The sequence below is a fragment of the Orcinus orca genome, chromosome 19 (assembly GCF_937001465.1).
Source record: "Orcinus orca chromosome 19, mOrcOrc1.1, whole genome shotgun sequence".
NCBI lineage: Eukaryota > Metazoa > Chordata > Mammalia > Artiodactyla > Delphinidae > Orcinus > Orcinus orca.
The window spans coordinates 29,352,511-29,374,159 of NC_064577.1; the positions used below are offsets into that span (position 1 = coordinate 29,352,511).

The following is a 21,649-nucleotide window of genomic DNA, read 5'->3' on the forward strand; positions in this document are numbered from 1 at the left end:
TCTCTGGCCTAGGCGAGCCTCGACGTTGTCCTCTGTGAAAAAGATCCAACTTTTGAGGTTCTTGACAAGGATCCCCCCTCTGGACCGCATCCCCCCGCGCAGGTCGCCAGCCTTCCCCGGGACCGCTCGCCTGGCTGCTTCAGGCTCGGTGGCTGCGCTGCAGAGCTGCCTGGTCGGGAGGCTAAAAATAACTCTGGGGGAGAACTGGAGCGGCTGGAGAGACGCCCCGGCACGGAGCGGGGGGCACCCGGCGGGATCTGGGCCTCGAAATCCGGGTGGGATGGGGCGGAGCGCGCGAAGCGGGCGCTGCTTGCCCGGAGCCGGGAGCGGGGCCAGTTCTGCCAGGAGACTCCGGGGCGGAAGGTCGCAGCGTCCAGGGACAGCCGAGGGTCTGCCCGGAGCCCTGAGCCACGTGTGCCCGGAGTCCCACCCGGGGGCCGCTCCGACTTTGGGCGCCGAGGCGAGATCGCGTGAGGCCCGTGCCTCGGCCTGCGCTGCGCGTTCACCGTCGCGCGCCCGGGACGCTGCGCTCGCGGCGCGCCGCTCGTGGCCGGGCCTGGGGCTCCGCGCCTCGCCAACGGCCTCCGCCTCGCCTGCCAGGCTGCGGCGCCGCCTTCCGCCGGTCGCCTACTCCCAGCGTCCCGGGACCCAGGCAAAGGGCTGCGCGTGGCCGAGCCGTGGGCGCTGACCGTGCGGGGGTCGGCGCGGTGAGGCCGGGGACAGGCGGGCTCCAGCTATGCAGGGCGCGGGGTCCTCCCCCGCAAACGCGGGGAGCGCGGGGCGTGGCCAGGCCCGGGGGCGAGGCACAGGTCCCTCCCCGAAGTTGAGACAAAAGTTTGAGGCTGGAGACAGCGAGGCCGTGCGGTCAGCGTTTGCCCGGCGCTCCAGTTGTCCCTCAGATGCGAGGCTGAGCCAGGGACGAGCTGCGTTCAGCCCTAGGCCACTGTGGGGAACGGAGGTGGCGCTTCCCCAGCGAAGCGGACCGACTGGGTAGGGCTGGCCGCCCGCCCTGTCCTCTCGCCGTGCGTGGCTCCTGGGCGGTCGGGGGAACTGCCGTGCACCGCATGGCCTCCGCGCCCACTCGGCTGCGGCCGAGGGAGGCGGCGGCTGGCGGCCGGGCTCCGGCTCAGCTCTTGCGCGACTCCGGCGCTGCTCCCACGAGCGCTGCGCGCGGCGCCGCAGAGCCTGGTCCTTAGAGGCGCGCGCGGCGACTCCGGCCGCTCCGGAGCTCAGGGTAGAGGACACGGCGACCCGGCTGTTTCGGGGCGGGGATCGCTCGCCCCGAACTTCGCGCCCTGCGATGTCCACTCACGTTCTGGGATTTTCACGCAACTGGACTCCCCTCCTCCTGGCAGCGCCCAGGGGGTGAGGACCTGATCCCCCGGAGAGAGCCACGGGGCTCTGAATCATCGTCGGGCCGGAACCCGAGGCCCCAGGAAAGAAAGCCCCTCAGGAAGAGACCCTTTGCCTCTGGGGGTGGGAGCTCAGTTCTAGGACGGGAGCGCCCTTGGTGGCACTGGACCTCGGCTCTCAGGACCTCTCGGAAAACTAGGCGATGCCGGAGGCGCGGCTCCCCGCGCGTGGTCCCAGGACCTAGCAGGGCGCCCCCCACCTCAGGGGGCCGCTGCGGACTCCACCAGCGGTGTCTCCTCTCCCCCAGATCCGGCAACTGCAGGGAATGACGCGGGTGCCCCTACAGCCCCGGCTCCGGGCGGGGAGGGCGAGCCCCACAGCCGGCACCGAGACGCCCGCCTGGGCAGGACCGATAAGGAGCTGAAGGCAGGAGTCGCCGCCGCGGACAGCGCCCCGACAGCGCCGGGGACCCCCTGGCAGCGGGGGCCACGGGTCGAGGTTATGGATGCAGGTTTGTGGGGGCCTGGCGGGGAAGGCCTGTGGGGGGATCCCTTCTCTCTCGAGAGAGAGGAAGGTTGGCCCGAGTCAGGTGAACAAAAGAGGCTGGGGACGCCCGAGAGAAGCACTTTTCCCGACGAGACCGGAAGCGGGCCGAGCCTGAGCCAAGCCAAGCTGGCCGGGTGAGGAGCGCGGGGCTGCCGCTGGAGCTCCCCACCGCTGGAGGCCGCTGCCTCTGGTCAGACTCTGTTGGATCAGTTACCCGTGGGTTTCAGGCACAGCGTTTCCACCCCAGTCCCCCTGCTGTGATCGTCAGCCCCCTAGTGGCCGGTTCGGGTTTGTCTTTACAGCGGGCGGCTCCCGGAACCCGCTCCCGAGGCCCTGCCGAGTGCTGGTGCTGTTAAATCCGCGCGGGGGCAAGGGCAAAGCCCTGCAGCTCTTCCGGAGCCACGTGCAGCCCCTGCTGGCCCAGGCCGATGTCTCCTTCACGCTGACGCTCACTGGTGAGTGTTTCCCCGCGGGGATGCAGGGAGCATCCCCAGACAGGGACCCCCCACCCCCCACCGCAGCCCCCGCCGTGATAGCCGCGCTGGTCTCTCCGCAGAGCGGCGGAACCACGCCCGGGAGCTGGTGCGGGCGGAGGACCTGAGACGTTGGGACGCGCTGGTGGTCATGTCTGGAGACGGGTTGATGCATGAGGTGAGGCCCGCACCGGGAGGCTGGGCCTGGGTCGTGGGGGTGGGGTGCTTCCCAGGCTGAGGCCACCTGCGCTCCAACAGGTGGTGAACGGGCTCATGGAGCGGCCTGACTGGGAGACCGCCATCCAGAAGCCCCTGTGTAGCCTCCCAGCCGGCTCTGGCAATGCACTGGCCGCTTCTGTGAACCATTATGCCGGGTGAGAGCCCAGGGCCACAGTGGCCCTCTGTTTCCCCTTAGTGCCGCCCTACTGCCAGGCTTTCTTTTGTAAGTTACCATGCCCAGGGGTAACTTCCATGCCCTCTTCTCTGGAGCCTCGGCCCCTCCGTCTGGGGCCCTCTCCGTGACTCCAGCTGCTGCCTCCACCTGCTCCATCTGTCACTCCTGCCAACTCCCTAGGGACTCAGTGTCACTTCGCCCGCCCCAACTCCCCAGGAGGAGGAAGGGGAGGACGTGTGAGGGCTCCTGCCCGCCCCATCTGACTTCTCCCTCTGCAGCTTCGAGCAAGTGACCAATGAAGACCTCCTGACCAACTGCACCCGGCTGCTGTGCCACCGGCTGCTGGCGCCCATGGATCTGCTGTCCCTGCAGACAGCCTCCGGGCAGCGCCTCTTCTCCGTGCTCAGCCTGGCTTGGGGTTTCATCGCTGACGTGGATCTGGAGAGTGAGAAGTTTCGGCGCCTGGGTGAGATGCGCTTCACTCTGGGCACCTTCCTGCGCCTGGCGGCCCTGCGCACCTACCAGGGCTCCCTGGCCTACCTCCCTGTAGAAACGGTGGTCTCCAAGATGCCCCCCTGCCCCGCTCGGGACCAGCAGGCCCAGCAGGGCCCTGTGGACGCCCACCTGGTGCCCCTGGAGGAGGCAGTGCCCTCTCACTGGACGGTGGTGCCGGAGCAGGACTTCGTGCTGGTGCTGGCACTGCTGCACTCACACCTGGGCAGTGAGATGTTTGCTGCACCCATGGGCCGCTGTGCGGCCGGCGCTATGCATTTGTTCTACGTGCGGGCAGGTGTGTCTCGGGCCACACTGCTGCGCCTCTTCCTGGCCATGGAGAAAGGCAGGCACATGGAGTGTGACTGTCCCCACTTGGTGTACGTGCCCGTGGTTGCTTTCCGCCTGGAACCCAAGGACAGGAAGGGTGTGTTTGCTGTGGACGGGGAACTGATGATCAGTGAGGCTGTGCAGGGCCAGGTGCACCCAAACTACTTCTGGATGGTCAGTGGCTGCAGGGAGTCCCCACCCTCTCTGGAGCCACAGGCCTCACCCAGCCGGAGGCCACCTCCAGCGGAGCACTTATGACTCCGCGGGCCTTGCCGTGCCTTAGTCTGTCTACTTGGTTTACTCTGAGCTTAGGCCCCTCCCTCCCACCCCAGGGACTGGAGGGCCTGTCCACAGCTCACGTGGCCGGTCGGGAGGAGGAGGAAGACTCCTGGAGAAGGCTGGGAAGGATGGCTCTGCCCACCAAAGGCCAGGATGAGGTGCTGGGCTAGGAGCGTGGAGGCCACCGTGTTCGGTTTTGGGAGCCCCGGGAGCCCCACCCCCTGAATCAAATCCAAATAAAGCAACTTTCCCAGCCTACTGGTCTTATCCTAGGGGTTGGGGAGAGTGGGGTCTTGCTTCTTCCAGGGCTCTAGAATTTAACATGATGCCCAACGGTCCCTCCTGGATGGGGCAGTGCACATGCTACTGGCCCCTGGGAAGTCATTTTGGTGGTGGGCACAGGATCAGAGCTGGTCCCGGCTGCTTTTGTAGGGGTGGGGCCCTGCCCCAGTGATGATTGTGCCACATCTGGCCTGGAGCCAACTGCCTCTTCGCACAAGCAGGAAGACTGAGGCTCAGAGCGAGTGTGTCTTACCTAGGGCCACACGGCCAGCGAGTCTCAGCGGAAAGAGAAAATGCCTCCGAGTTAGGCGCACTGGGGAGAACGGGCAAGGAGCAACAGAGGTCCAAATGGCAGGCAGCTGGAGGAACCCGTCCTTGTGGGGGAGTGGTGGGCGGGGGGTTAAAAGGAAGCAGCAGGGAGGGGCAGATGCTACCCGCTCAAAGCGGGGCACCCTTTTGGCTTCAAGCCCAGGCCAGGTGCTGCCGAGTCAGCTCCCCCAGCACCTGGAAGGAGCTGAACCGGTGCAACTGGTCAGTCACGGGCCCCTGGGGGCCACGGCTACCGCTGACGCACTGCTGAAAGGCAGCTCTTGAGGAACAGGACATGGGCCCTGCTCGGAGGCGAGAGCACCGACCCACTGAACTTCTAGACCCTCATCTCCCGGCCCCCGTGAGTCCCCCGGACGGGCGGCGCGGAGGCGCAGAAGCAGGCTGGGAGGGGAAGGTGCCGCTGCCTCGAGCCTCCCCAGCAACAGGGATCTTTCCTTCCCCTGGGGAGGGTGTGTGAGGTGCCCCCGAGGGGAAGAAAGGCGACAGAGCCCAATGGATGGCAGAGGCAGGTTTAATGGTGCCACCTTGTCTTTTTTGTACATTGTAATGAGCCAAACAAAAAAAAAATGCAAGTAAAAAAAAAGTTTAATCACACCGCACTTTATACAGGTATCTTAAGCAGTAGGCATTCACATCTCCACATGAACAACGCACCGGGGGAGCGCAGCCCCGGCGGCAGTCACCCCGGGTGATCCTCGAACAAGACACCGGCTCCGGCCCCGCCCTTCCCCGCGCTGCTGCCGGCCGCCCGCGCGGTTGCGGCAGCGCAGGTGTGGAGCCAGCGTAAGGCGGACAAGACGCATCATGCTTTGGCTTCTTATTTTGTCTTTTTTTTCTAGTAAGAGTTAATATCTTTGCTTTTGAGATTTATTTTCTTTCAATCTTAAATATTACATACATACACCAAAATTACACAGCTGCGATGTGCTCAACAGCATCCTACTCAACTGGAGCTTCACATTATCAAACGCTTAGAAAACTTGTAAACCTCTGGGCCCGTCTCTGCGAGGGAGGAGCCTGCGGGCCGCCTCTCTCCCGCATTGAGCCTGCAGCTTGTAAGTGAAGGGCTGACAGGCCTCGCTCATCCTCCGGGAGACAGGGCTGGCTCGCTGTGTTCAGGGAGCTATATGCCGCCTCCCAGCGTTAGCATTTGATAGTGGGAGGGGCACAGTCTACAGGAGGGGCCCTCGCACTTGCCCTGGCCTTGTCTGTGCTGCGGCCTCCGGGGGCCCTGGGATGGGGCTGAGCGGGGGAGCAGATGCACAAGGCCCCGTGGGACAGGAAGAGCAAGGCACCTACAGCTGTTTCCTTCCCAGCAGCTCCCTGGTCCTCACTCCATGTCAGCGTGTGAGGGCCACCACCTCTCCTGGGGGTCACCCCGAACCCAGCCTGGTCCCAACCTCTCTTAGAGAGCGAGTTCAACAGGCCCGAAGGCTCTCCTGTGCAAATGGGCCAGAGCAGAGCCAGGAGTCTGTGACGGCAGCTACAACTCCCAAGGGAGAGTGTTGGCGCTGGGACACGAGGGAGGAGGCGGTTGGTGGTGACAGCAGGAGGGCCTGGGACACTAGGAAGCTACAGTGGGACTGAAGAGGACAAAGGGGACCGGGGCACCGCTGGAGCAACCCACACTTCATGCAAGGCACATCCACTCGTCCCACGGGTCCGGCCCCGCGGGTCCGCACACACCTGGGCCCCGAGTTCTCCCGCGTCAGCCCCCACGAAAGGCCCACCTCCGACCTGAGGTGGAGATGGCGAGGGAGGAAGTGCTGGGACACCCTGCCTGGGGTGACAAGTGGAAAATCAGCAACAGGGTTCAGATTTTCTTTGCCACGCGGACCCCGCTTGCTGGAAGATTGCTTGGGAACAGAAATGGCAGCATCTCAAGAAACTTCCTGCACTTCAGCATCAAACTCACCTTGGGAAGAAAAGGGCAATGGGCGGGGCTTGCACTGGGGACGGAGGAGGAAAGGGAAGAGGGGAGGTTCCAGGGGAGGGAGTGAGCAGGCAGCAGCTGGCCTCTCCCCGCGGCGGCGCTCCTTCCTCCAGGGCTGGCTGACTACTTGTCCTCCAGGCTCTCGGGCATGCCCGCCTCCATCAGAGCGGCCCGGAACTGCGTCAGGACCCCCCGGATGCTCTTGATGAAACCCTTAGACAGCGGGAAGAGGGGGAAGCCGATGTCAGGGTAGCCACTCTTCTCAGGCAAGAAGCTCCGGTAGCTCTTTCTCCGCTTCTTTGGTTTGACACTGGGTGGCACTGAGGCGTCAGGCGCTGCCTCCGAAGTCTGGTCTGTGCGGTCCCTGCTGGCTGAGGCCGGGCCCTGCGCGCCGCCCTCCGAGTCTGAGCCCTGGGAGGCCTCTCCAGGGGCCAGCCCTCCGTCCTCAGGTTCTTCTCGGCCGTAGTCTGAGAGCTCGGCCACAGCTGGCGGCTCTGGCGAGCTACTGTCCTTGGGAAGCCCGTTGGGCAGCGCTTGGGCCCTCTCCAGCAGGGCGTGGGTTTCCAGCCAGGACTCAATGCGGTTCACCAGCCGCCAGCCGCCAGTACCGAAGTGCTGCCGGATCTCCTGCTCGAAGACCTCGGGCGGCCGCCGCACCAGCTGGGTCATGGACTGCACCACGCGGATGAGCGCCATCTCGTTGTAGCAGCGACTGTTCTCATAGCCCTCCTGTAGGCCGCGGTCGCTGTCAAAGCCGGCTTCGTTGTAGTACGGTTCATTCACCAGGATTAGACCTGCGGGAGGAGAAGCCCATCAGGCCCGCCCGACCTCAACCCCCGAGAGGAGGCCAGAGCTACAGACAGGAGGTGGGGGACGCAAAAGCCAGAGTCACTGTGCCCTCCGGCAGCCCTGTCACCACCCCCGGCCCCGCCCACCGTACCTTGGATGGAGATGAGCACCTGGAGAAGGCTGGATTTGCTCGTCCACCTCTCTGTCCCCTAAAACACACACACAGTGCCATCGATCAACTCTGTCCCAGACACTTGTCCAGACTGGCCTCCCCCAGTCCTGACCAGGTGCCGGCACCGGACCCACCTTTCCAATCCAGGTGCCCAGGAGGCTGACGCACACCTTCCCATTGTCATACAGGTTGGGGTTCAGACGGCCACTGCACTGGGAGAGGTAGCAGAAGTGGGGGGGCACGGCTGGGTAGATGTTGGGGAGCTGGATGTCAAACAGGTAGAGGCCGTCCTCGTAGGGGGTGCGAGTGGGGCCCTTGATCAGGGCCGAGAAGAGGTCCTAGAGGAGGGAGGGAGGGAAGGCTGAGGTTGGCGGCGGGCTTCCACACGGGGCAGCTGGATGTGATCTTTTCCAGGGCGCTGTGCGGCTCCAGCAGGAGCAGCCCCCTGGGACTCCAGACACTGCCCGCAACAGAGAAGCTAAACGCAAACATCTCTGTGCAGACCTGCTTGGCATCTTTTAACTCCCGGCACAAAAAGAATTTTCCAAGCCAGTTTGTATCCTACCAGGTTTTTTCCTTATAAATCATTACTTGTAAGTTGCAGTCCTCAAAACAGCCCCCCACCCCCAGTGAAGCAAGCAACAATTACAACCCATCAGAAGATGAAAGAACATTCCAGGATGGCAAGGCTGCACTTGCTTTTAGGGAACTAGAAGGATCAGAGGAACTGAAGTCGGGGAAAATGCTGGGAGACCACTAGAAACTCAGGCTGTAAGTCATCGAGGAGACTCTCCACAGACACCAGAGATCCACACTGACTGTCGGGGTTGGGGGGACCATCGCCAGGGCAACGTGCCGGGTGAGCAACGAGCTGAGAGCCGGCTAGGGCCCAGGACGAGCTGGTGACGGAATCCTCGCGTGTGCTTGGGACTGGAGCCACTCTGTGGGCCTCAAGATAACACACGATTTCCCTTTCCCTCGGAGTGAGATTTGGGTAGAAAGCGAACAAAAGAGTTCTTCCACCAGCAGAGCTGAGATGGGCTGGAATTTTCAAAAGGAATTTTACTAAAACCCAAGGAAAACTAAAAGCATCATCAAGAACCTCGAGCAGCCCTGACCACGCACGTGCTCCTGGCCCTGCCCTGGGGTTTCTGGCCACCTGCAGGCCCATTTCAACAGTGCCTCTCTTTGTGGTCCCTTTCCTTTGGCCCCTTCCTCCAGGCCTGGGCTGGAGCTGAGGCCTCACTTGGACCCAAATTCAGTGTCTCACATGGTGCCTGGCACACAGCAAGGCCCAGTGAAGGTCTGCTGAACAATAAGGTGGCAGATGGACCACGCTCGCTCATTCCTGGAACAAACAAGGAGGCGCTCACACGCCTCCACCAGCATGACTCAAAACACGGGGCCCAGGTCACAGAGAAGTGGCAAATGGAGTGTGACGTGGCCACGGGAGGCTATACTGTCCTGTAGCTAAAAAGCAATGACCTACATCAGTAGGTCTCAAAAATTACCCTGTTGACTGAAAAAAAAAACAAGTTATAGATGATGCGTATGATGATGTGCTATTCGTGTAGAAGAAATCCTACAAGATAGGCTGGTTTATGGCGATGCACGAACACGTAAACACAGAAGTAGATCACCAAGAAGGAGACCCATGAAACTCCTGAAGTCATGGCCCCTGGGGGCAGGGTGAGGATTGGTCAAAGGCAACTATGACTTTTTCTAAAATGTTCTAATTTTTCAAAAAACAAGAGAAGAGTCAGGTGATCATTACAATCTTAAGCTAACTTTTAAAAGGACGACCATCTGGTCTAGACGCACGCGTGGGACTCTTGCCAGCCGTGCGGCTCCCCTGGCGGAGCCTGTCCTGCCCCGTAGGGAGTCGCCGAGGCTGCAGCCTCTCGGGCGCCCGGCGGTCCCCAGGCCCGGCCCGCACCCGGCTACTTGCCATTCTGTCCTCGAAGGTCTTGACCATGATGCCGTCGGGCAGCGAGGTGGCCAGCAGGGCCATCTCCTTCCGCACCGTGCTGAAGAACTTCTTGGCTTCTGGAGGCTGGAACTCAATTTTCTTAAAAGAGTGATTTGCTAGAGGGGGAAAGAGAGTGGTCAGTTCCTCAGGGCGAGGCCTGGGAACTCCACCTGGAGGTGCGGCGGCCGCTGGGAGCGCTCCCCCAACAGGTGGATGAACCCACATGCTCCCTGCCCTCCTCTTCTGGCATGGGGACTGGTGCCCAGGCCAGGGAAACGGCTCCCCCGCCCTGGGCGGCAGCCAGGGGCCAGCCACCTGGCCTCCAGATCTGGAACACACACGGGGCGAACTCACAGGGCGCGAACTCCAGCACCGAGAAGACCTCGCCCTTGGCGCTGGTGAAGGTGACCCCGGGCTTGCCGCCGCACTGCTGGCAGAGCACCGGGGTCTCGCTGGGCCACTCGGCCTTCACAGGCGACTGCCCCTCGGGCTTGTCCTCCTTGCGCTCAGTGTCTGGCACCGCCTCCATCTTCTCCTCCTCTGCGATGGCCACGTTGTCCAGGGTCTTCTTGAGGTTTTCCTGCAGCTTCTTGATGTCGTCCAGAAACTTCTTCTCCCGCGTCGGCTTCTCCGGCTCCGCCGTGGGGGAGGTGGGCGAGCCCGTCAGAAGCTGCTCCACGGTCATGTTCTTGAGGCTCTCCAGGATCTTGATGGCCTCTTTCAACTCCCGGAAGCTCTTCGGGGGCCCATCCTTGCCCGCCTTCTCCATCAGCCCAGCCACAGGGGTGGCCATGGCCACGGCTCCCTGGATGGCGGCCGTGGCAGCCTCCTCGCTGATCACCACTCCCTTGTCCTCCTCGGGGGCCGCTGGCTGCTCGGTGGCTGGGATGGGGGGCTCCTCTATCTTGGGGTGCTCGTCCTCCACCAGCCCATTGTCCGTCTCCCAGCTGTCACTGTCATCCTCCCACTCATCCGAGGACGCCCCACTGGTGCTGCCTTCCACCGAGTCATAGTCTGACTCCTCGATCTCAGACTCGATGTTGTACAGGTGCTGGTGGGGGAGATGGGGCGCGGGCCATTCAGGGGCGCTCTGCCAGGACCCCAACCCTCAGAGCTGATGGCGCCCTGAGGCCTCAGCAGCCACGCCACCCTTCCTCCCTTTCCTGCTCTGGCCTCCGCAGCTGGGCCTCTGTGCTTGGTGGGCCCTAGGCCCCTGAGAGGCACCTCCGCTGCCCCAGCCCCACCCACGGGCCCAAGGCCCAGCCAAGGCCTGTTCCAGCCTCCTGGCCGCTGAGTGCACTTGGTCAGCGCGGCCGTGTCACAGCCTGTTCCCGCCCCTGGAATGGCCTCCTGGACGAGGGGTGAGCCCCTTCCCCACCCCACGTTGGTGCCAGGAGAGGGGAGCTGGGGTGTGAGCATCAGCTCAAACAAGGGAGCGAAGAAACAGCGTCAAAAACAGCCCTGCCGCTCAGAACCCATCTGCTTTCTCTCCCTGATCTGTGAAAGTTTTCCTAGAAGTGTTGGTGTGAAGGCTCTGTTTCTTAAAGGAAGCAACCTGTGTTTTCTTACCACAGTGGACGGGGATCCAGGTAGATCTGGGAGGTCTGAGAAAATCTACACACGACTGGCAATCCAGCTGTAGGCTGCCTCTCTGCTTTCCCGACTCTCTCACCCCGGGGCTCTGGGTGTAACACTGCCTTTCCTTTCCCTGAGACCTTCCTCCCCCAAAGCAGACTCCCTGGCCAGGAAGATCTGAGCTCCCGGCCCGGCTGCCACGGTCTGGAGCCGCGAGGCGGGCTCTGCAGGGGCTCACCTGGGGCAGGATGATGGTCTTTGAGTTATCAGCCCACACCACCTCCACCTTGCTGCTGACGTCCACGCGGGCGACCTGGCCGACCGACGGCTGCAGGGCAAATGGGACAGGGTCAAAGGTGCAGCTCCCCAAGGGTGAGGGCAGGGGCAAGGCCATGAGAACAGAAGGGATGTGGGCACCAGCCAGAGACCACCGTGAGTACCTCGAGCACGGGACCCTTTGGTTGAAACACCCCCAATGCTCACTGTCCACTGAGCCCCCCACTCACTCCCTTCCTGCTCACAGCACCCTAGTCTCTCCGGGCTTCCAGCCTCGGGACTCTCGTCCCCACTCTTCCTCTGCCTGGAATCTGCCCAACCCCACCCCGTGTCCCCACTTGGGCTCCAGGGCGCAGCTCAGACGCCACCTCCCCAGGCCTCTCCTGTGCTCCTGTAGCGCCTGACACCACGCTCGTGGCGCGGAGGACAGGAATGGGCTTCTCTAATAGGCCCAGGGAGCAGCTGTGTGAACGAGGCCTGAGCCCGGCAGGCAGGTGAGTCCTCGTGCAGGTGCTCGGACTGAGCGGCCCCACTGCCGGCAGCCGCTCTCCTGGGGAAGGCGCTTGGGGTGGACACGCAGCCCAAAGGACTTGCAGGTCTTGGCTCCTGGTGCCACCTGGTGGCACCATCATGTACTGCAGCTGACGCACAGGCCAGGGCGCACGTACCTCATCCTCCCTGTGAGGCCCTCCATCCTCAGTGTTGCCAATTCGGATAACAATATCGGTCGTGCGGAACCGAAAGTCAGGGTGATCGGCAATGTCGTAGACGCTCACATCTTCCTCCTCTCCAATCAGCTGGGAAAGGATGGGTGGTCGTGAGCCCAGGGGCCCTACATCCAGCCCACCAGAGCCCACCCTGAAGGAAACGTGGGGGCAGCACACGCTCACCTCCACGTCGTCCCCACTCGGCCGCAGCTTGAACCACTTCACCATGCAGGTGCGGCCCACGTGGTCCCCAGACTGCACCACGCCGTAGACAGCAGGGTCCGGACAGCTCTGGACTGGGGACCCAGTGGGGAGGGGGGGGCGCATGACTAGCTAAGGCACCCTGGTGGTGCCACCTGCCACCCACCCACCCACCCACTGCACGTCAACCACAACGGGGCCCAGAACCCACTGCTTCCCTGGCTCGGTCAGTGCAGGCCAGAAAGGCTCCCCGAGTCTTCAGAAGAGTGAGCCACCATCCAAGGGGAGTGTCCTTGATGCCCAGACCTCTCGCCCCTTCTTCCCAAGCCCCACCCGGCGCTACCTCGCTTGTCCACCACGAAGTCTCCAGGGCAGAACTCATTGTTGTCCAGGTGGTGCACAGGGAAGAGGTCGTTGGAGCGGACGTTGCACTCCACGGAGCCGTCCTGCCACATCACGTCTGCTGAGGTCATCGTGGTCACCACCTCCACCGCCACCCTGCAGGGCAGGACCAGTGAGGAAAGGGCAGCTACGCTCTCTACCCACCGCCCCACCTCGCGGGCTTGGTAACCTGAAACCCTGAGCATCAGGCAGCAGGGAAGAAACAAGTCTCCCCACCAGGCATCTCCTCCGGGAAGGGGCCCCCGTCCCGCCCTCTCCCACTCCCAGATCCCTCCTTCCCACCCGGCCAAGCCCAGGCACCCAGGTCATCTCGGCTGGGCGCCCCTGAGCCTTCGTGGGGCCTGCAGACCACGAGCGCGCCCACGAGCACGCGAGCCTGGGTGTGCATGCGTGTGGGGGCGGGGCGGGGGCAGGACACCCGGCCGGGAAAGGGAGGCGCCCCTGAGCTCACCTGTCCCCCGGCTTGAAGTCCCGACTGATCTTATTCTTCTTCCTCTTGTGTTTCCGCTTTAAGTTCTTGATGGACAAGGGGATGCTCTTCTTGCGACCTGCGCCGCTGCCGCTCTGGGAGGAGGTGGTGGAGCTGGCGGAGGAGGTCACCGAGCTGCTGTCGTCTGTGTCGTCGGCGGCCTCGTCATCAGCGTCCTGCTCGGCCGAGTGCAGCCGGTCGTCCCCGCCCTCCTTCAGCAGGAAGGGGGGCAGCTGCTCGCCCCCCTCGTGGGCCTCTTCGGGGCCCTCGTCCTGCATCTCCACGGGGCTGGCAGACCCATCGGGCGTCTCCTCGGGGCTGGCGGACCCTGCTTCGCTCTTGGCTTTGGCCGCCCCCTTCTTGCCTGTGTCCTCCACGGAATGGTCCCTGGAGCACCGGGAGTCCGGGGAGCAGGACATGATCCTCACAACCTGCTTCTTCAGGAGGCGCTTCACCTGCGGGGAAGGAACGGGGAGGGCGGGCGCTGTGGAGAGCCGGCTGACGCGGCCGGACCCCAGGCAGCTCGGTCTGAGGGGTGACAGCTGTACACACCTAACTGGCCTGCAAGGGTCATCAGGGCTGCCCCCCAAGGCCTAAAGCACAGACCTTCCTGCTGTGGAAATGGCTCCAGGCCAGTTCCTCAAACGCCCGCCAAGCCCCAAGCCCGAGGACATACCTTCTTGGCCACAGAGCCCTCCCCCTGGGCGCAGTGTTTTTCTGGACATTCACAGGCAATCCTGGCCGGCTCTACCTTGGCTGGGAAGACATACAGACAGCGCTCCCCGAGCTGCCGCTGAGCATGGTCAAAGCATCCGAGACGCTTCACCCTGGGAGGGGAGGGAGGAGAGGCAGGGGCTGGGCCAGGGGTTTCTCAGCCCCGCGCACCCGTGCCCGCGGCCCAGAGACTTGCTTGGGGACCGCCCCTGGGGGCGCTGGAGCGGGTGGCGCACTGGAGCCGCTCACCTGCCTAGGTTTTCCTGGGTGATGACAGAGGGCGGGGGGCTGACGCTGTCCGTGCCCCCAGGACAGAAGCTCTTGGTAATCCACGTGACCTTCAGCTCCACAACCTGCACCTGGGGGTGGCGGGCGGGACAGGGCCACGGTCAGCAGGCTCTAATGCCCTCTCTTTAAGCAGCTGTCCGGAGCCCACCTGCCCCCAGAGCAGGAAGCAGGTCCTCATCACGGGGCAGCACCAAGTCTGGACACCCCCAGAACAGGCCCAGCCCAGGGGTCACTCACTGCGGCCTCCTCACCTCCAGTCAGGGCCCAGAGGACCTGCCACTCTCCACCCTCCCACCTTGCTCGGCCCGGGTTCCCTTGGTCCTCAGAGCAGCCCCGCCCCAGATGAGGCAGTGGGGGCGGGAGATCCAGGGCCTCCCCCCGCCCCGTCCCGCCCCCACCCCTACCTCTTCGACCAACACGCGGAACTTGCTCTTCGTGCTGAGCACGGGCTTGACCCCTGACAGCCACTGGACACTGGAGAAGATCTTGGCAGGGCCAATGAGCACCTGGCCTGGGTAGAAGCCGTAGGAATCATCAAAGAAGAGACCCTGCAGGATTGGGGGCCAGAGAAAAGTCCCCGTGAGCACTGCCTCCTCAGGGGAGGGCGCTCTCCATACCCGCACCCCCTGCTCTGTGCCTGGCTCCCGCTGGCCCCGCACCTCCAGCTCCACAGCCCCTAAGGCTCCGGAGCAGCACCTCCCAGACCTCAGGTGCATACAAGTCACCAGGGATCTTACTGAAATGCACGTCTGACCCATTCTGCTTCCAAGCCCTCAGGCCACAACAATGCTGCTGGTGCAGGGGAGGCACTTTAAGGACTGAAGCTCCAGAGGACAGGGGTCCCCAAACCTGCTTAATCACACACACTCCCCTAGTATTCTTATTTACAAACTGTGTCATGTACTACTGTTCTAAAATGTCAATTGCAGTAAAATACTGCACACGCTCTAAGAAAACAGGAGATTTAAAAAGGATGAGATACAAAGTTAACAAAATGCAAAGAAAGGTCCTACTGCTTTCTGCCCACACCCAAACTTCTATACCTTTGGATACACACCGCCCCTTTTCTAGGAAAGCAGCGGCGTAGAAGCAGTGGTTAGCCCGGGCCAGCTCCAAGCTCTCTGCTGAGAAGTCCCTCCTGCACAGCCCAGGGGCTGAGGAACATGAGATGAGGGGCCCCCCACCCCCCAGGATCCTTGGGTGGAGCCAACGTACAGAGTCGCTGACGTGCGGGCAGACATCGTAGAGCTTGGCACCATCCTCTGTGTTCATGGAGCACCTGCAACAGGGCACAGGGGCTTGGTTGGCACCCGACACAGTGCCTGAGTCTTAGGGGAGGCGAGGCAGCCAGGACCCCTTCTGGTGCCGGTCAGGATCTAAAGGGCTTGTCCAGAGGTGTTAATACGTCCGCCCCCCCAAAATAGTCAATTCATCCTCCGCCCACACCTCAGCCCCTGCACTGGTACAAGGAACTCTCCTAAAACAAACAAGACTCTACCCCCAGATCTGAGCATTCACCACAATTAAGGTGCCTAAAATAAAGCATCAGCTCCTCTCACGTGTCCTAAATGATAATGCAGCTCTCCCGAAGCCACGGTACAGCCTAGACCAGAAACTGAGCCAGAGAATCAGGCCGGGCTGACAAGGAGACCAGCCCAGGGTCAGGTCCTGAGACTCGGGGCCCCGAAAGCCTGCAGGCCCTGGCACGGCCCTCGAGGAAGCGAGACAACAGCCCCTGCCCCCCTTCCCGGGCTGCCCCCCTTCGCGGGCCGCCCCACCGGACGGGCTCCTCCGTGGGGAGATCAACAGACCCTGCCCCCCTTCCCAGGCCGCCCCGCCGGACGGGCTCCTCCCGGACGGGCTCCTCCGCGGGGAGATCCGCACCTGGCGCCGTTGGATAGCTTGAGGATGATCTGGTTCTTCAGGTCGTAGACCTTCCCCAGCCAGCAGTCGTAGGCGATGTAGTCCCCATACATGAAGGGCTGCAGATCAGGGGGACAGGGCTGTAAGAGGTGGCCGATGACGCTGGTGTCCAGGGCACCAGTTCCTCTTGGCCGCACAGACCTAATAGCTGCTGCAGCAGGCTTTCCCCCGAGAGTCCAGCTGCACCCCAGCTCCCCTCCCACGCAGAGGCAGAAGCTTGACGGCGTCCCAGGGACACAGGACACGTAAGTGGGAGCGGGCTGGGGAGGGTGGTTATACAGACGAATAAGTAAAGTGATTTAAGCAAATAAATAACTCAACTGAGGATATCGAGAGCCAAGTCTCTCACTACTGGGGACGGCACTCACTAATACAGGAACAGGGAGGGCAAGAGAGGAGGGACCTGAGGAGCTGGACTGGGGCTGGAAGGATCAAGACGAACCCATACATCTTACACACACAGAACAGGCACGGACGTATTTAGACGTGTGTGTGTGTCTACCTATGTACACATACATGTATTCCCCCGTGTTGCCCTGAATAGGGCCTAGCAGCGATTAGCACACCCAGCGTGCATCCGACCTTGGCTTTTGAAATACCATTTACTGAAAGGAACCAGGGCTCCCTGAAGAAACAGCTGACTCTAGGCTGGATGAGAAAAAATACAAGATGGAAAGAAAGTGTTTAAAAAAAAATGGTGGGGATATGTCAAAAGGACACACATGTCAGCTTGAAGGGGATCCGACTGGCCAAATGTGGGATCATTCAAGCAACAAAACAAATAATGACAGTAATAGGTTATCACCCACTGAATAAAACAGGAATCTCTGCATCCATACTGATGTAAAAAATGAATAAATAAATGGCACAGAAAGTACAGCTCTTCCATACAGCAGATGCCAAACTGATAAAAACAAGTAGGCAACGATGGAGTCATAAAATCCCCATTTAGCAGCCACCGGAGCGCTGGCCGATTCAGCTGGGAATTGTTAATGGAAGCTAAGGCTGATGTACGGGGGTTTGAGAAGTACCGGGTTATTGACACAATCCCAGAATATCTCCCCACAAAGCTGATACAATCGCTTCCAACAGGGTGAATGCTGACTTTACGGTGGGGAGGCATGGCAGAGCCCCAGACGACTGGGGAGCAAACGGAATGTCCCCACCCTGCGGCCGCGGGACGTTCCGGGCCAGCGAAGAGCTCAGCGGCACTTCCGTGGCAGTTCTGCCAAGAACGCAGGGCCGCAGGCTGGTCACGGGCACTGTCAGATGGCCCCACGCTCAGGGTCACCCGGGATAAGGAAGACAAAGCAAGAGTGGGGAACCTCTCCAGACTGGGGGAGATCAAAGAGCTGACAATTCTTGTGTGTGCTCCTGATGGAATCCTGGGTCAGAGGGGAAAAAGGTGATTGTTGGGACAACTGAATGAGGTCTGTGGATTGGACAGTATTGGGTCAAAGTCCTTGCTTGGGGCTTTGAATGTGGTTAAACAGCAGAGTGTTTCTGTTTTGGGGAAATACACATTGTAGTACTTAGGGGTCATATAGCATCATACCTGTAGTTTGCTTTCAAACGTTTCAGAAAAGGGGAGGGGAGAGAGAGAGGGAGAGAAGGCAGTGGGGGGAGTGAGAAAGAGAGAGCGACAGGGGAGTACAGAGAGGTGGGGAAGGAGGGAGGAAAGGCGCTGGAGCTAATGCAGCAAAGCGTCACCAGCTAAGGAGCCTGGATGTTGCAGGGGATAAAGGTACCTACAACTTTTCAGTAAGTTTGAGATCATTAAAAAAGTAAGCTGAAAAGAAATTTGTTCCGAAAAAAAGCATTAGAGGAGAAGGGAAACCAGCAGTCTCTGCTGGAGACGTAAAGCTGTGTCCTGACCTCGCGTCTCAATGGCTGACTCACAAGAAGCATGGTCAGGCTGCAGGGAGCGAGCTGACTGCTGGGCTTGGCCGCCCGGCCTGGGAAGGTGCCGCGGAGAGAACCAGAGCCCCGAGAGGGGAGGTCAGCAGGGGTGGCGGGCGGGGCGGGCTCACCCAGATGTGCTGCAGGTCCTTGCTGTTGACGGGGTAGACGATGCAGTTGGTGCCAATGAGCTTCACGGCGCAGTCGATGTTCACGTCGATCACCGTGCCACACTGGCTGTCCTGCGGGGGAGAAGGCATCCAGGTCCCGGCAGGCGCCCCGCGGGGCCACCCGGCAGACCCGGCCAGGACATGCCCCAGGCCACCCCCGCCCCCAACCCTGCCCCACCAAGTGGGACGCAGGACTCACAGTGGAGCGCATGTGCCGGACCACATCCCGGGGCACCACGGAGCGGTCCTCTAGTTTCAACTGGAACAGAGAGTACAGGTGTCAGAGCACGGCCCCCAAAATCACCTACAGGATACAGTCTCCTCCCTACCTCTTAGTGAAGCGTAGCATGTATAGCTAAGCGCACAAACCCTAAGCCCAGAGCTCGGCTTTGCCAAACCCCACGCGCCCCTCCAACAGCACCTGGATCAGGAGACAGCACGCCAGGTGCGACCTCCCGCACCAAAGGCAAACACCGTGCTCACCAGCGGTAACTCTGATCACGCTGAAAAGTGTGGTTACATGACAAACCACGTAAGGCCTCATTTTAAATTAAAGATTTAACAGCCCATTCTGCAGACAGCCAAACATTTTGCTGTGAGTGGAATCCTTTTTCCAGCTTCTGCCTGCCCTGCACCCCTGCTGCCGAGTGCTGAGCAGGGTGGGTTGGAGGAGGAGTGTGACACTGGGCCGAGGGTTACCCTGAAGCCGCTATCAGCCTCACCACCTTCTAATCTGGGCCATCCTGCCCCGCCAGTCACAGCCTGCTCGTTATCGACTGCCCCGCAGAGGACTGCAAGCTGCTGAGTAACCGACTCTGGACTCTCGGGACGCCGGCTTCTGGAGCCTGGCCAACCGCGCAGTAAGCACTGACCCATCCCTCCATGACAAAGCCCCTCCCCCTGCCGGGCACCGGATGCCCCACAGCAGCCCAGGCGGGAGACGCTTCTCCACTGGGCCAGTGCACCTTCCTTGCTGGCTCCCCAAACCTGGGGCCGCTCCCCTGCGGTTCTTCACTGAGTCCTGGGAACCGGCGCATCTCTGTGTGGCTGCCCACCTCCCTGGCTCAGGCACCTCCAAGACCCCAAACTAGGGGGATGGAAGAGCTGCTCCCTCAGACACCCAACCGAACACTCAAGGTGACTCCACCGCAGAACATGGGGCCTGGGACGGCGACCTCACGGGAGGAGAACTGAGAAGGGAGACACGCGCTTAAGGGCACCGAAATCCTGGCAACGACTAAAGCAAACCCTGCTATTAGTGGGATGTGACTTTAGAAAAAAGTAAAGGGGAAGCAATGGGCCCGCCATCAACAGGTGACAGAGATGCTCCTCCAGGGACACAAGCCCGTGTTCCAGATGAGAGGGAGCCCCGGAGTTAAGCACACCGGCCACTCACCTGCGCTGGCGCTGCAGCCTTGCAAAGCAGCCTCGCGAAGCGCTCGTGTAAAAGGTGGGGTGAGTGGCTCAGAGGATTAACGAGGCAGTGAAAGCACAGACGGCCACCAGGCACCTGGCCCACAGTAAGGGCTCAGCCAACGCTAAGTGCTGTGATCACTCCACCTGCCTCTGCTGCCCCCTAGGCGCAGGCTGAAGACCCGGAGCTCAGGATCCAAGATCCCAGGAGGCTGCAAGGGGCCACGTGGAACTCTGCTAAGGGTGTGCTGGGATGACAGTGCCATTTTTCTAATTCAAAGAACCTCCCATCCTATAACCCTCTGGGCCCAAATCCCTGGGTGGGACATGGTATTTTCAGTGCTGTCCCACCCTATCTCAAACCTCTGCTCTCATTTTAGACTTCCAAAAGCCACAACTGCAGGTCTTTCCAAGTTGCCATGGAAACCAGAAGTTGCAGTGAGGGGAAATCCACTGGGAGATGGACAGTGCTGCATGGGGCGGGAGGTGACGCCATGCTTGGAGCAGCTGCGGCTGCGGGCACAGGCCGCCTCGCGGGCTCAGGGACCCTGAGGAGAGACCCAAGTTGAGTCTGCACATCATCCCAACCTCGGCGTCTGTGTCAGTCCCCGAGAGAGCTGCCAGGAAAGGAAGGGAGTGGCCCAAGTGCAGACCCTAAATCAGCACAGTCTTTGATGGGACACAGCGCAGCCTCACTGCCCCCGAGGGGGTACGGGAAATGGAGGCCCCTGCTCTGAGGCCGAAGCAGGAACAACACAGCCAGTGAAAGCTGTCACGGCAGGGACAGGGGTGGGTTTTCTCCCTCCTCCCTCTGTAGAACCTCTGCGAGGCTGTGGGGCAGGCAGGTCCCCGAGTTCCCGGGAGGGGGCCTGGTGAGCCAGCGTGTCCCCGGATGTGGCTCTCCTGACCTGCGCTTGGCCTCTTGCCCGAGCCTGACTCCCTTCCACCCTGAAGCTGGGTCTCCAGGCTCTTCTGATCTCGCGTGACAATGACAATGACAGTGTAGAGCAGAGCGGTGTGGCAGGGAGGACAGAGGGGTGCAGGGGCCACTATTCTGGCTACATTCTTTTTTTTTCCTTTTAATTTTATTAATTAATTTGTTTTGGCTGCGTTGGGTCTTCGTTGCTGCACACGGACTTTCTCTAGTCGCGGCGAGCGGGGGCTACTCTTCATTGTGATGCACGGGCTTCTCATTGCGGTGGCTTCTCTTGTTGTGGAGCATGGGCTCTAGGCACGTGGGCTCAGTAGTTGCGGCTTGCGGGCTCTAGAGCGCAGGCTCAGTAGTTGTGGCGCATGGGCTTAGTTGCTCCACGGCATGTGGGATTTTCCCGGACAGGGATAGAACCCGTGTCCCCTGCATTGGCAGGCGGATTCTTAACCACTGCGCCACCAGGAAAGTTCCTCTGGCTACATTTCTTTTCCTTGGGAATTCCAGAAAATGAGAACAAGACGCCTGGGAGGGCAAGGATGACTTGCAAGCCTCTTCATGCTCTTTCACAAGCTTCCCTCCCAGGTGCCCATGTCCCACCACACTGGGCACTGCTCCTTTCACATCCGCCAGCCGCTCCAGCTGAGCATCTCCCACGCGACAGCGCTTACCCACGTCCTCCTCGCCTCTCCCTGTTCCAGACACGTGCTCCCTGCATCTCGAAGGCTTTCAGAAGCCCTGCTCTGGAAGCCTCTCCTCACAGCGACAGCACAGCTGGTGTGTATTACACTCCATGCAGTTTTCTAGCACTTCACGTGTTTTAACCGGAGAAATCCTCAACTCCACGAAATAAGCATACTGTCATTGTCTTTACAGATAAGTAAACTGAGACAAAGAGAAAATAAGTCACGTGTTCATGGTCACACGGCTCCTAAGTGGTGCCGCTGGGACTTCAACTCAGGCAGTCTAGCTCGAGTCCATTCGCTTAACCACAGAAAAAGCTCCTCCTCCCCAGAGCAGCAGAGATAGGGACAGAGTAAAACACATTTCTGGAAGGTCCACACCCTCTGAAAGACAGCAATTCTTCTCCTGGTTATAAAAGCAACAACTGCTCTATTCACTTCTGGGGCACATGGCAGGCGGCTGCGGTGGCCGCTGCCTGCGGATCAGGGCCCTGAGCGCCCGCCGAGGCCGCCAGGTGGGAGACACCACCGGGTCTCAGCAGCCCGCCCGCCTCTGCTCCTCCCACCCTTGAGAGATCAGGCACCCAGATCACAGGCACCAGACACTGGAGGCTAACACCAGAGGGCGCTGTGCCTGCTCCAGGAAAACGCCAGATTGT

At 61.2% G+C, this 21,649-nt stretch overlaps 2 protein-coding genes across 6 annotated transcripts in view; one reads left to right on the top strand and one right to left on the bottom strand.

The window, feature by feature from the left end:
• The first annotated feature begins 83 nt into the window (after positions 1-83).
• Positions 84-4,123, top strand: SPHK1 (sphingosine kinase 1). Of its 5 annotated transcripts, none has more exons than XM_033438571.2 (6): positions 84-102; positions 1,661-1,864; positions 2,202-2,354; positions 2,456-2,550; positions 2,631-2,746; positions 3,045-4,123. In XM_033438571.2, the coding sequence occupies exons 2-6, from the start codon at positions 1,855-1,857 to the stop codon at positions 3,844-3,846; spliced, it is 1,176 nt and encodes a 391-aa protein (XP_033294462.1). In that variant the 5' UTR covers positions 84-102; positions 1,661-1,854; the 3' UTR covers positions 3,847-4,123. The 5 variants fall into 5 exon arrangements, with proteins under 5 accessions (XP_033294462.1, XP_049557984.1, XP_033294461.1 ...); XM_049702027.1 differs by lacking the exon at positions 84-102 and adding an exon at positions 179-707; XM_033438570.2 differs by lacking the exon at positions 84-102 and adding an exon at positions 832-990.
• An 851-nt stretch (positions 4,124-4,974) lies between these two features.
• Positions 4,975-21,649, bottom strand: part of UBE2O (ubiquitin conjugating enzyme E2 O) — a 56,139-nt gene continuing 39,464 nt past the window's right edge. Inside the window, exons 2-18 of the mRNA XM_004275509.4 lie at positions 18,166-18,225; positions 17,928-18,038; positions 15,859-15,956; positions 15,190-15,253; positions 14,379-14,522; positions 13,936-14,045; positions 13,649-13,799; positions 12,955-13,427; positions 12,445-12,599; positions 12,084-12,196; positions 11,862-11,990; positions 11,156-11,245; positions 9,697-10,393; positions 9,322-9,458; positions 7,508-7,711; positions 7,353-7,410; positions 4,975-7,206 (exon numbers count right to left, since the gene is read on the bottom strand). Coding sequence (XP_004275557.1) covers positions 6,536-7,206; positions 7,353-7,410; positions 7,508-7,711; positions 9,322-9,458; positions 9,697-10,393; positions 11,156-11,245; positions 11,862-11,990; positions 12,084-12,196; positions 12,445-12,599; positions 12,955-13,427; positions 13,649-13,799; positions 13,936-14,045; positions 14,379-14,522; positions 15,190-15,253; positions 15,859-15,956; positions 17,928-18,038; positions 18,166-18,225 — 3,465 coding nt within the window. The 3' untranslated portion in view covers positions 4,975-6,535. The remainder of the gene's footprint in view (positions 7,207-7,352; positions 7,411-7,507; positions 7,712-9,321; positions 9,459-9,696; positions 10,394-11,155; positions 11,246-11,861; positions 11,991-12,083; positions 12,197-12,444; positions 12,600-12,954; positions 13,428-13,648; positions 13,800-13,935; positions 14,046-14,378; positions 14,523-15,189; positions 15,254-15,858; positions 15,957-17,927; positions 18,039-18,165; positions 18,226-21,649) is intronic.

What these genes read in the sequence shown, in the direction of transcription:
- SPHK1 (XM_004275714.4), top strand. Translation starts at nt 1,301, where the DNA reads ATGTCCACTCACGTTCTGGGATTTTCACGCAACTGGACTCCCCTCCTC. An exon ending in CTTCACGCTGACGCTCACTG is followed by an intron (nt 2,355 to 2,455) that starts GTGAGTGTTTCC and finishes GTCTCTCCGCAG; the next exon opens with AGCGGCGGAACCACGCCCGG. An exon ending in TCTGTGAACCATTATGCCGG is followed by an intron (nt 2,747 to 3,044) that starts GTGAGAGCCCAG and finishes CTCCCTCTGCAG; the next exon opens with CTTCGAGCAAGTGACCAATG.